Consider the following 12,434-nt stretch of genomic DNA (forward strand, 5'->3'; position numbering starts at 1 on the left):
AAAAACAATTAAGTTAGAATGATTATGCATGAGCACTATCCGGACGCTGCGAATGCTACGAGCCATTCTAGCCAATCCCGTTCTGCGGACCTAGCCCGTGATACGCTCTCCGCGCATCGCTGTGTCCCCTCTCCAAGGCCATGAGACACTCACACTGCCTTGGATTGGCTCCAATGACTCGTAATATCCGCTGCGCTCGGACGTAAGGTGAAACGGGTTTATAGTAAAAGGAAAGCGAGGGTAAAAAGGAAACTGCTTTTTCTCATAGCAATGTGGTTTTACTTTTTGTTTTTTCTTGCATGAAAAATTGCAGTTCACGAGTGCATACCGCAGTTACGTTAAAAAAAGTTAACACTTGCAGAAAAATTAACTTGTTTGGTGATTAATGGGATTTAGATCGATGAAAATGCATTAGCATTTGTTATTCGTCGCCCCCTTTTCATTCGTTTAGGGCCCCTTGCCACTCATTTACCTCCTCTCTCGTCGTTTAGTTCAAACCACATTCATCGCCGGAGCGGCAACTGAGCTGGGCCGCATTCCCAAGCAGCGCGGTGCCTGCCCGTCTCTGGTTCTGCGCCAGCTGTGCAACACTCGCATTGGTCCGAAGCGATGACGTCGGCACGCGTCACTCTCCCTCTCCCCACCGCCGTGGTGAGACATTGAATCTGTAAAGACGATACCTCCTCACCTCCCCTCCTCCTTGCGACATCACGCATGGCCCTGACAAACAGATGCACGGACTGATACTGGCGGGTTTTCATGAAAACGAGCATTCTAATGTTAATGCATTAAAACGGAGATAGGATGTTATATTATGTTCGCAAGGTAAAAGGCACACAATTAGCATGTCTGCAGCAGAAACTGCTCGTTACACTCTGCAGGTAGTGCCAGCGCAACGAGGCAAGCATACTTTGGATGTTGGTGACCAGCCAACCAGCTATGAATAGGAGGTCGCAGCCCGAGGACGTCCTCTTTAGTCATCAATGATGCGCGTCAAAAGTGTCCTTTATTATCCCCGCCGTATAAAGTCGACACCCCTCGTCGGAACGCAACCTTAAACCGTCCCCATCGCCACATCAGGATTTGCCACCACTTTTCGCGATGGCGCTGCCGATGGCAGACCTCAAGTTGAGGAGCATCTTCTGTGCAAGCGTCTCATCCGCCGCGCCCTTTGCCACGGGGGTGGCCAACGGCCGAGGAGCGACCAACACCCGCGGAGAGGCCAGCTCGGCCCTCAGGCTCCTCGGCACTGGCGTCCCCGAGAAGGCGGGGCCCACACGGTTGCGACAGGTGTGCATCTGCAGCTCCAGCATGTTGGCCGACGCATCCCCGCACGACATGCAGACCACAGGGTACCTCCGCTGGACGCCCGGCCGGCCCCGGCTGTGCTTCTTGCGTTTGTGCAGGAGCAGCGTAATCTTGGCCGGGAAGGCGCGCGAGCACAGGTCGCAGCGGAAGGGCCGCCGGTTCTCCGAGTGGGTCCGGACGTGGTAGTCGAGCGAGCACTTCTGTGCGTACGCTTTGCCGCACAGGTCACAGGCGTGGCGCTTGGCGCGGTTGTGCACGTTGGCCACGTGCCGCTCAAGCGCGGCCTTGGTGGTGTATGCGTGGCCACAGTGCTCGCACGAGAACTTGCGCACGCTGCGGTGGGCCAGAAGGTGCTTGTGGAGGAGGAACCTGTGGATGGATACGCCGCAAATACGACAAGACGTCTTCTTTGGGAATCGCTCGTCGTGGGACAGGCTGTGCACCAGGAAGTCGTGAAGGTTGCGGTGGCTGTCGTCACCGCAGATGCCGCAGAGGAGAGGCCGCAGGTTCGGGTCGTGCTGGCCCATGTGGCGCACGCCCTCGCGCCTCGAGTCGCAGGCAAAGGCGCACTGCTCGCACCGAAAGCGACCATACACGTGAAAGTGAAGGTGAACCAGGTAGACCTTGTAGGAGGTAAATTTCTTAAAGCACTCGCCGCACGTGTGGTTGATCTTGGTGGGGTCCTGGTTGGCGGCGGCCACGCTCTGAGCGTTGCGGCGGATCTTGGAGCAGCGCCGTCTGTGGGCGATGTGGTACAACGGCGCCGGAGAAAAGGGTACACCGTTGGTGAGGGTCTGCTTGGCCACCTCTAGTTGTGGGGGGTTCTTGGGGTCGCAGGGGACCCTCGCCACACCCAGGGAACCGCCACTGCTCGGTCTGGCGGTCCTCTTGTCGACTCGCGAAGTGGACGGCGCGCCCTCTTTCGAAGCGGACGCCCTCGGGACGTCCTGTACGGGCGACAACAATGCTTTTTTTTCTGCGACAGGCTGGTGTTTCCTAGTCGCCGCAGCTCGGTCCGAAAAGCTGGACCTGGGGGCCGACAAGTGGGTTACCACGAAGACCGGCGGCTGTGAGCCTTCCGTCTTGATGCTTCGGACGCGCACCACCATGACGTCGTTGGCGTCCACGGCGCGGAGGAAGCACGACAGCGGCACCATGCCCGCGGCCTTCTTGACGAGGCGCTTGATGAAGTGCGTGGGAACGGCGGTGTCGCAGCGCGCGATCAAACTGAACTCTGTGCCTCCGTCACTCGCGTTCTGGCAGATAAGGAGCGGCGAGAGCCTGTAGAACACGTCCGCGGTGTCCTCGACGCTGAAGATCTGCTCGAGTTCCTCGGAACCGCAGTCCGGGAGGAGCTCGTCGTCGTCCAGTACCTCGGCGAGCTGGTGGGTGATGTACACGGCGCTGTTTTTTTTCACGTACACCTCGTTCGGATTGTAGTTTCTGGACTCTTCTTGAAGGTCGATCTCGGGTTCAAGGCTCCCGTCGGGCACGTCGGGAGGCTCGGTTTTAATGTGAACGGGCAACGGGGCTGCCGCCGCTGCGTCTTCGCTTGCATCCATAGCGGCTCCGGCGAAGAGTTAAATTTGTCGTACTTAACGGGTCTCACCGGTCTCACCTATGCTTGTTTGAATAGCGGACGACAAGGTTACCACCTGGTATGTTTCTTACGGAGTGACAAAATCCGTAGCTCACGCTCTCAGTGTAACTATTTGAATGCTATTCGAAGCTTTCGGTGGCGAAAGCTACAAACTTATGCGCGCCGCCATCTTGTCTCGTCCTAACCGCCAGAGTGCGCCAGAGCCGCCAGATGCGCCTAGATGCGCCAGATTGGCACCGATTTTAAGTTGAAGAGATTCTAGGTGATATTCGTTCTACGATAACGCATAAAATGCGTAAAACGTCAAGCAAAATGTTATGCGCGCTCTTTGAAGCATTATTTATGCTGACTTATAATTACCGATAATGCGCTCGCTGGTGCGAGGATACACTGCTGTCTTCTGTTTGCTCCCCCTGCGTCCGAGAGTATGCGGGGCAGACGATTTCTATCGCGGTCCTCGCATCCTCGCTTTTGAAGGGGGGAGGTGGTTAGAAATGTGGGGCGTTTGTTGTGGTACTGGACGCCAGCAGGAGTAGGGGTAACCGCGAGCTTTTCTTTCCCCGGTGTCATGTTCGGGTACGCCGTGTGTTTGTGAGTGCTGACTCGCCCACTGACGATGGAATGCACTGTGAGGAGCATGGCCGAAGCACAAGTCAGCGAGGAGCAAGCTGTGGTGCCCGAAGGACGCGTCGAGAAAGGTCGGTGTCAGTGCGGCTGCTGGCCCCCTCCACAGCCGCTTCTTTTACACCGTTCTGCTTCTTACTATCGCCGAGTAACGGGTCGGTAGATACCTCGCTTATCTCTTCCGTAAAGCGACGTACGAAGTATCTGACTCGTTGTCTAGTCTTGATAAGCCTTCCGCTAGTGAGCATAAAAGATGATAGCCTGCGTGATCTGTGATCGTGTGCGGTGAAGCACCACTTGGATGTAAGCGCTCGCCGCTCTGTTTACAAACATTGCAACGTCCCTTTTGCTTGTTCCTTCTGTTTTGGCGCCTATCTCGCTTTTGTTCCACTTTATTATAGGGTGGCAGCGTTCCGCGCACAGCTGGTAGTGCGAGTGGCGATCGCATACCTGTCTCCGCTGGAAGGCTGTACCAGCCGTGCGTGCTTCGCTGCTGACGTCTCATTCGCGCACGCTTGTTCCAGTTCAGATTTCCTTTTTCTCAGGCGTGCCTGAAAAGCTTTCAACGACGTTGATTATTGGCCTTTCGATCGCATTCAACAATGATTTTGCGGAGGTAGCAATTCGTGCTGAGTTGATCGCCGATCGTTGTTGCAACGTTTCAAAGAAACGATCGTGTGCAAGTCCGAGCACGAATCGGTACTAATTTGCCCCATCCTGCTATCTACGGCTTTTTTGCTTTGTTCTTTTTTTTTTTTTTTTTTTCTTTCTTTTAGTTAGAGCTGAAGTTGCGATCGATTACTTTTTTCCGACGGCTCGAAGTGGTTGTCTTTGCTACGTTCGGGGTAGATTTTTTCATTCCCATATTTATCTCCAACGTCAACAGTACGTTAACAACAAGGAACGAGACGCTCTTTTCTTGTTCGAGACACCTGGGTGATCCATCAGCTCCTAGCTTGCAGTCGCCAAAACAACTGTACTTTTTTTTTTCTCTTTTTTTTTTTTTTTTTTTTTTACGCCGGCGATGTGGCGTGCATGCCGCTCGACAGAAAACTGGCTTGAACCCCCCTTTCCATCCTCTGCAGCGCCCGTGGTTCTTGTGTTTCGCATGTATTGGAAAGTCAACTTAACGTGCCCAAGGTTCTTCTTGGGGTTCTTCATCATTGGTATCCAATTGGGTTAAACAATACAAAACAAATCTCTATGCAGAGCCACTTCGAAGGATAACGACTCCCACAGTTTGTTAGATGTCCGCCCATTTGCATACTCTTCGAGAAAACTAGTTATAACCCGAACACAAGACGAAGTTTGTACACTTTCAATCAGGATGGTTGTCTGACATTTCGTTTGAGGTGATTGGTTGGAGCTCATTTAACTCGTGCGTTTAACGTGGGGATACCCAGACTACGATTACATGAAAAAGAGAACACACAGAAACGTTTGGAGTTTTCCTAGTATTCAAAATATAGAAGCTTAACGCGCGTGCACTCCACAAGCGCTCTCACGAGACCTCGCTTGGAAGCATATGGTCGCTCGTGAATCCATGGAACGCGAACATGTGTTTTCATACCAGAAACTCTGGAAGCATAATTTCTAAGGTGAGGCTAGCTGTTGAACGGTCATGCTTATCAACGCCGAACAAGGAAAACACACTCAAAGACGTCGTTGTGTTGTTCCTTTTCCTTGTTATTTCCCCCCTTGTTTCGAGGTTATATAAGTACGGTAAAGGGGACATCCATCGTAAACCGGAGACACGGAAAAATAAAAAAACGGACAAAACAACAACAAGGGGACATATTATTTTTCAACTCCTTCCTCCTTAGCTTTAATCCTCCACTCAAAAGTGAAATGAAAAACACGTGGTCGTGACGCGCTGGGCACCGGAGGCAATGAAGCAGACGTCCGAGTGACGCAGTGCTCGTGTCCAGTGCGCGAGATGGGTGCTTGGGCACCGCGGATGCACCGCTGTGAAAAGGCGGAAAGCTTCCAAAGAAAAGGACGTACGAAATAATTGTCCGCTATATTTTCAAATTTTCGTGCCGAAAAGCAGGCTTTAGGCTTTCTACGCTGGTGCACTAGTTTCGTTTTGGCTACTAAACGATATGCGATGAATAAAATTCCCAATTTATCCCAGCCAAAGATTCATTTCATGGTCCCTTTAATAGCTCGTTTCTGTCTGAAAGGTGTGATCTACCGAGCGGATATTTTTGTGTCTGCACTGCAGTGTGTCCCTTGCGTGTTTCGGCGAATCACGGAACCGATGCTTGTCGTAATTTAATAATATACTCACCACGTGTAGTAATTGCCCTATCTGTATTTCTACGAAAAAGAGAATTTTTGTATTTCTATCATAAAGCGTGCTATTCTTATAAACTGCCGGATAGGTCCCCATCTCTCTCGGCATCCCTCCTTTCTGTGTACCTCAGCACTTTAACTCGCAACAAGTACCGTTTTGTCCATGTTCTTAGGTTCGATTTGGCAGTACGCAAGCGTGGCATAAACCCGGGGGCCAAGCGAACCGAAAGGGGGACAATCGTGTTTGGCCGTCTAAACTTGTATATCGAGTGCATAATCGACCGAACCAAATGCCGAGAACTCTGACCTGGGTTGCGTCGTGACGCGAGGCGGCGTTTCATCGCCAAGCCCGGTCGTTGCTGTTTTAATCCTCGCTCCAGGTCACGGCTCCGGGGGCCAGCGTACTCTAAGGTAAACAATGCACGCGATGACTCGGCCGTCTCGCCGCTGTTCCGCCTTTTGCCGTCACGCTCCGTGACGTATCACTTGACGCGGTGCATGGATGAAACGTGTCGGCGCTATAAATACCTGCCCTTCCCAGCTCGTCGTCGTGTCCACGAATTCCTTCGACCGCACGCTCGGCGGTGTAGTAGATGGGGGGGGGGGGGGGGGGGGGGGGGGGGGGGGGGCAGGGCAGGCAGGCAGGCAGCATGTACACGTTTCCGGAATTGGGGCAGAAAGAAGTTATCAGGCTGTGTTATTACATCCGTTTACTCCTCAACATCATTATTTGGAACATTTAATAACACGATCTAAGAATTGACCTTATCAGTGTCAGAATTTGTTTAGTGTAGTTGGAGCTCCGCACTTGCAACGATACATATGGCTCACGCGTGTGATGTCATCGCGGTATGCCGGTGCTCATCTGTTTGATCTTGGCGAGGAGAACATCGTGGGTATTATTATTATTACTATTATGATGCGCTGGGAAGGCTCTCGGAATATCAGGACTGCCAGTGAGCAACGACCGTGGTTTTGAAAAGAAGGAAAGAAAGTAATTTCAATCCCTACAGTCTTTCAGTTTGACACTTTTGTGTTCGGTGCAACGCAGTGATGATAATAATTATTATGATATTATAATACCTTTATTCACCATGTAAGGATGGTGGGAGCTGACGAAAAAAAAGCTGTCCAGGCAGCTTGACTGATCCTCAGCTCCCTTCAAGAAAAAGTAAGTTCTAAAAAATAAAAAAAAATGGAAATTTGCAGATGAGAGAACCGTACTGATCGAATAGAAATTTTGTCTTTCGGCGGCTCCGTAACATTTCTTCCATTCGATCGGTACGGTTTACTTATACACATATTTCGACTGCATGGTGCGGGTAAACAGATTTACGGGATGTCCGTAGGCGTGTTTTTGCTATTCCTAAAACTGTTTTAATCGAGTTCAACATTTTTGACCCGTTTGGACATCTTGGCTCAGTTTACATTTGGGCTAGGGAGCCTACAGGAAGGCACTCTAATTTGGGCCAGTGCTTAAAGTCTCCCGTAAGATGAGAGGGACCCCTACAATAAGGTGGGTGGGGAGGGGGGTTTTGGACAAGAGGTGAGAGATGCACATAAAAGAAACCCCACTGCTGACTCTGTCCACGCTTACCTGCAACTCTCAGATTGCTAATCCCCAAATGTCACACCTCTGAAAAGAAGCTATTTTATTGCAAGATATGATTTTGATCTCACTAATGCTGGGGCTATGGAGGAGAGTCTCAGGCCATCCGTTAGAATCAGGGGGGGTCGAGAGCCCCTGAGACCCCCCAGACTTTTCAGCCCTGATTTGGACCCCATGAAACGGCGCGAAGGTTGTCGAAGCTTGAAGTATTTTTCGAGCGTGTCATAGAGACGTTCAAGAAACGAATCCATTGATCGACGGGGACAGGCAAGCATGCCCCCCCTCCCCCCCCCCCCCCCGGTCCGTCTTCGTTAAAATGCTGTCATTTCTTGGATAGATGAAGCTGATAAAAAGAACGTGAAGCAGAAACCTCCCGGAACCCTGCGAGTGACAGCCCACGAAGAATTCTCTCGGAGAAGCGCCGACCGCCACTTTTAATTTCGGTCACAAGGCCTCAATACAAAGGTGCAGTGCCGTCCGCGGCGCCGAAACGAATGCCGGGAACAACCTGTACGGAACCGGTCGTAGGAGACGATGGAGGATACGTCCAGCGAGCAACGCTTGTAGTCGACATGTCCGAGCAGGTCACGTGATACGGGTGTCAAAATGTCCAACCAGGTTAAAACGTCCCAGGTAAAAACGTCCGATAATATTCGGCATTTCGACACGTTGGACAGTGCGCTACTCTTCTCGCTCTCTCTTCAGTGTAGGGCGCCTTTTTGTCCGCTTTCGCTTTAGTGTGAAGTAGAGAGAGAGAGGGAATTCTGGCAAAATTTAAATACTAGCGTGGGAGTTAGAACCAGAGGCTGCAGTGTGGAGAAGGAGGTGCTGCGAGGAGCGTGCAACGGTACAGGACTGGGCGCAGTTCCTCTCTATGCCCTTTTGCGCGCTTTCCTGCCTGAAAGTAGCACATCCGCGAGTTACGTTCCGGCACAACGAGTGGGCGCCTTTCTTTCTTTCGGTGAGGTGGTGACGTCATTGGACCGTTAAGAGGCGTAATTGATGGCGCGTGGGCGGCGTCGCGCGACCTTGGCGATTAGACGCGCCTGCTGTGGTACCCATCCCAGCGGCCTTGCCGCCCGATCACCCCCCTCCACACTCGCCCGCCAAGGGTGTGCATTTGGTTGGCTCCCCGCGAAAACAAAAAAAAAAACAAAAAAAAAAAAACTGGAGCTCTTCTTCGGCGGGCCAAGTCCCCCGACCGCCGTATGTGGACGGACTACCGAACGCGTGACCGGACTTGGCCGGCGAAAACGTGACCGCCGTACCACTACCGTACCAGCAGCGGGGCTGCGCCGATGAGCGTTCCTGAGGGACGGTCCGAGATACTTACCCTCTACTCTTTTTTCGCGTCTCTCCCGTCGTCCCTTCCCCCTCTCTCTGTCCCTCTTTGTCTCCTGGGCTAAAAAAAAAAAGCAATAAATTTGTGATTTTTTTTTTTTTTTTTTGCTTATGACTTCCAGGCGTTAATTTATGGGACGTGATCGGCGTGCTCTTTTTTAATGTGATCGGGTGTCGGGTGGTGAGGGAATTTGTTTTTATTTATTTGAAAAAAACTACAGGCCTCTTTCAGGCCCCGCCAGATTACAGGCAACGATAGTTTGTATAAAAGCACGACGCAACAGTATATAAACACAGTACAAAACAGAGTATCTGCCACAATACATAACGACGGAGTGCATAAGACATTATTATGGTAGGTATGTAAAAATCCAGTCTGTGGGAAAATAAAGCAGTGATGTACTAAGTTTTCACTGCTTAAAGTAAAGGTACTATACACATAAGGTGAATGATTTTGGAATGTCCCGCAGGGCAAATCAATGACAGTGCTTAGTCAAGCCATCCATGAACGACCGAGTTTCGGAAATTTTGATTAATATTCTTTCCAATTTTCGATGCTGTGAACGAATATTTGAACGTGTCGTTATTGCTGATATACGGTCTGATCATCTTAGTATGGTTAGTTTATTAGAGTGACTATACATTTTTTTTTTAAATAATCATAGTTTAAGTTAAAGTCACCATGATAAAGTCGATGCATGAACTCTAAGCGTGAAATCTTTCGTCTAACACCCAATCTTTGCAATTCCAATTTTCAAGCAAATCGGAAAGATAAATTGTAAGCCCTAATTTTGAATTTTATCGATGTCGTATAATAGATATAGCTGGTGAGGATCCCAAACAGGGCTTGCGTATTCTAATGTAGGCCGAATTAATGACTTGTAGGCGGTTAATTAGCATTCTATTTTTTTTAACTGTCCTCAGGAAGCCCAATTTTCGGCGAGCGGTGTTGCATATGTAATTAACGTGCGTGTCTCACTTCAAGTCGCGTGTCATTTGTATTCTTAGATATTTAACTTAATTTGGTTTTTATCAAGGAGCGGAACACATTTCGTACGGAAATTCAAGAACTCTTTTGTGGGCTATTGTCATTGCTACCAATTTCTGGTGGTTAACACCACCAGAAACATTCGACATTCCAGGCGCCATTTTGTTATAGCATTTAATGATCAATCAATCGATTCATTTGCAGCATTTAGTAACTTGACGTTGTCTTCGCCTCCCCTTTGCACTTGCAGAAGGGTACAACGTGGTTACACATTTTCGAACTATGCAGAGGCCCCCGCTCCCCTCCCTGCCTCTGGATCCGCTACTGCTGACGGATCATTTTGCACCGTCGAGCAAATAGTGCCTAGAATTGCTTGAAAAAATATTTTCACGTCTTCAGGAAGTGGCGTCACGGACGACAAAATAATGGTCGAAATATTTTGAATGTGGACGTCGAAATAGTCACTGCCTGTAAAGAAACCTTTTGACTGGCGTGAAGAGGGAATCTGCAACTCTGGAACCAAGTTTTTTTTATAAAAACAACACTTCTTCCTGAAGAACACACTCGGCTTCAAGTGAGTTTACTTCTTCTTTATCCTGGCTTGTGCGATAAGAGATCAGAATCATCAAATTGGCGCAAGTATTGCTGATATATTTATACCTTTAATTTCATACATTAGGTGTCAAATAGTACTTTACCAATTGTTATTGTCATAATTTCCGAGTGACACTAATATATCCCATGTGGCACCGAAAACCCTTCAAGTGACATTCGGTGGGCTGAAATGTGCTTGGTTGAAGTGCACCAACGGGGGTATAAAAGGAGTGAACCTCCGAAGCGAGATAAAAGATGTTCACTAATGGAGTGGCCTTGAGGAGAGTAAAGTCCTTCCTTCTCTGGAGCTCGGATCCGATGTTACATGGCTGTCAGTTTGGCGTGGCACAGGGTGTAGGGGTTCGTCAGTCAATTATTTTCCCACCTTATCCACTTGTGCGGATCCTCGGGTAATTGGGCTTATTTAAAATCCGCAACGAACCTCCTGGTCCTTGTGAGCTTGTTAGAAAGGATTTCAGGGTGTAGACGTTCTTTGTCCCGTTGACTCTCTCTGCGAAACCCGAAGGTTGTGCATTCTTTTTGTCCGTCGTGGGGAAAAGAAGTGCCAGACTCTGGCTGTGTGGGCATTGACAAGATGAAGATTAGCTCGTAAAGAAAGCACAGCCCTCTTCCCCCGCCAATGTGAAAAAAAAAAAAAAAAAGATAAGATTGTTTGCAAGGTTTCTTTCTCTCTTTCTCTGTCACTTTGGCGCTTATCACGAGGACAAAGCCCTTTTGTAGGAGCAAGGCCCTGGTATGAACTTTACAGGATTGACTAGGATAATCCACTTTGTGCACAAAAGCAGTGTTCTGGGAATGCGGTTCTTGGAGTTGGCTCCACCAGTGCAACAAAAGAAAAGAAGAAACAGTATTTTTTTTTTTTTCGGCTTATTGCTTCCTCTCGATGCGTACTTTTACCAACACGTTTCTACAGAAACTTAAAACCCTGTTTTCTTCTTTTCTTTTTTTTCGGCGTTTTGAGTTGCAGGCTTTTTTTTCCTTGTGAAACCGTCCTAACCATAACAGAAAAAAAGGGGGGGGGGGGGGGGGGGGGGAAAGGGGAAACTCGACAGCAACTTTTTTTTTTTTTCTTCATCGATACGGCTCGACGATAGTAATGGCAGAAAGGTAAATAAAAGTGCCGAGTTTTTTTTGTTTTTTTTTTAGCGGAAAGACTTTTTGTAGGTCGTGGTCAGTGCAACAAGTTTTTGCAGATTTTGAGTTACCGGTTGTCAAGAGGTCTATCCAATGAAGTTTGGAATAAAAATCGAGGATGAATATCTTATTTTAATCGCCTTACAAAAAAAATGCATAAATTTGACTTTTTTGATTTTCAGAAGAATTCCGTCCGCAATGCCAAAACCACTTATAACGATAAGACGCTTAATTTCTTTTTCTTTCAAACGTGCACAAAGCATGAAATATCTTACACACAAAGTTTCAGGTCAAAAACGTAGTTTAGAAATGTGTTAAAAGTTCGCCGCTAAGTGCCTCATTATGAGCAAATTTTTCAACAAGCAAAGTGTGTCATTTTATTTCTTTTTTTAAATATAAACTAAAATAATAACAAAATTAGGTAAATCTAGATAAGCAATTTGCATGCGTTCTAAATAGGATTTCGTGTTTTCAGGATTTATTTCCGAAAAAAATTCGAAAAAAAAATGTTTATTTGTTTATTTATTTTTGTTGAAACAAAAATGTCGGGGTTGATAGGAGATTTTTTTAGTCGCAATTCTCCGAAATTTAAAGTTTAATGTTAGTGTTTTAATTTTTCCATTAAAAAAAGAAAATATTTGAATATAAACGTACCCTTAATTCATAGTAAAAGAAAGAAAAAAAAAGTCATCAGTAACAGGTAATACTTCCGCGGCTGCATTTGGCATTGGCGCCTTTAGCGTTGGCAATACTAAGTGTCCCACGACAAATATTGCTAAGACGTATTGCATCAATTAACGCCAATACTTTAAAAACCGGTGAACGTAGTCGGTGGGAAGCATAGAAGCCTTAGCTTCTTTGCCTCTTCCTATGAAATCTACAAGATTGTAGATTTTTCTGTTATAAAAACACAAGCTCTC

The 12,434-nt window shown here is 48.1% G+C and overlaps 2 protein-coding genes across 2 annotated transcripts in view; one reads left to right on the forward strand and one right to left on the reverse strand.

Annotated features, from left to right (window-relative positions):
* Nucleotides 1-987: 987 nt before the first annotated feature.
* On the reverse strand, nucleotides 988-3,102 carry LOC120840612 (zinc finger protein 74-like). The gene has a single exon (XM_040211203.2). It carries the CDS (start codon nucleotides 2,868-2,870, stop codon nucleotides 1,077-1,079), a length of 1,794 nt encoding a protein of 597 aa, XP_040067137.1. The 5' UTR covers nucleotides 2,871-3,102; the 3' UTR covers nucleotides 988-1,076.
* Nucleotides 3,103-3,310: 208 nt separating this feature from the next.
* The window catches only part of LOC8029609 (coiled-coil domain-containing protein 50), a 101,679-nt gene continuing 92,555 nt past the window's right edge, over nucleotides 3,311-12,434 (forward strand). The window contains exon 1 of the mRNA XM_040211204.2: nucleotides 3,311-3,606. Coding sequence (XP_040067138.1) covers nucleotides 3,525-3,606 — 82 coding nt within the window. The 5' untranslated portion in view covers nucleotides 3,311-3,524. The remainder of the gene's footprint in view (nucleotides 3,607-12,434) is intronic.

This window comes from Ixodes scapularis, unplaced genomic scaffold (assembly GCF_016920785.2).
Source record: "Ixodes scapularis isolate PalLabHiFi unplaced genomic scaffold, ASM1692078v2 PGA_scaffold1__304_contigs__length_218370807, whole genome shotgun sequence".
Taxonomy (NCBI): Eukaryota; Metazoa; Arthropoda; class Arachnida; order Ixodida; family Ixodidae; genus Ixodes; species Ixodes scapularis.

Coding starts and splice junctions, on each gene's coding strand:
- LOC120840612 (XM_040211203.2), bottom strand. CDS start 2,870: ATGGATGCAAGCGAAGACGCAGCGGCGGCAGCCCCGTTGCCCGTTCAC.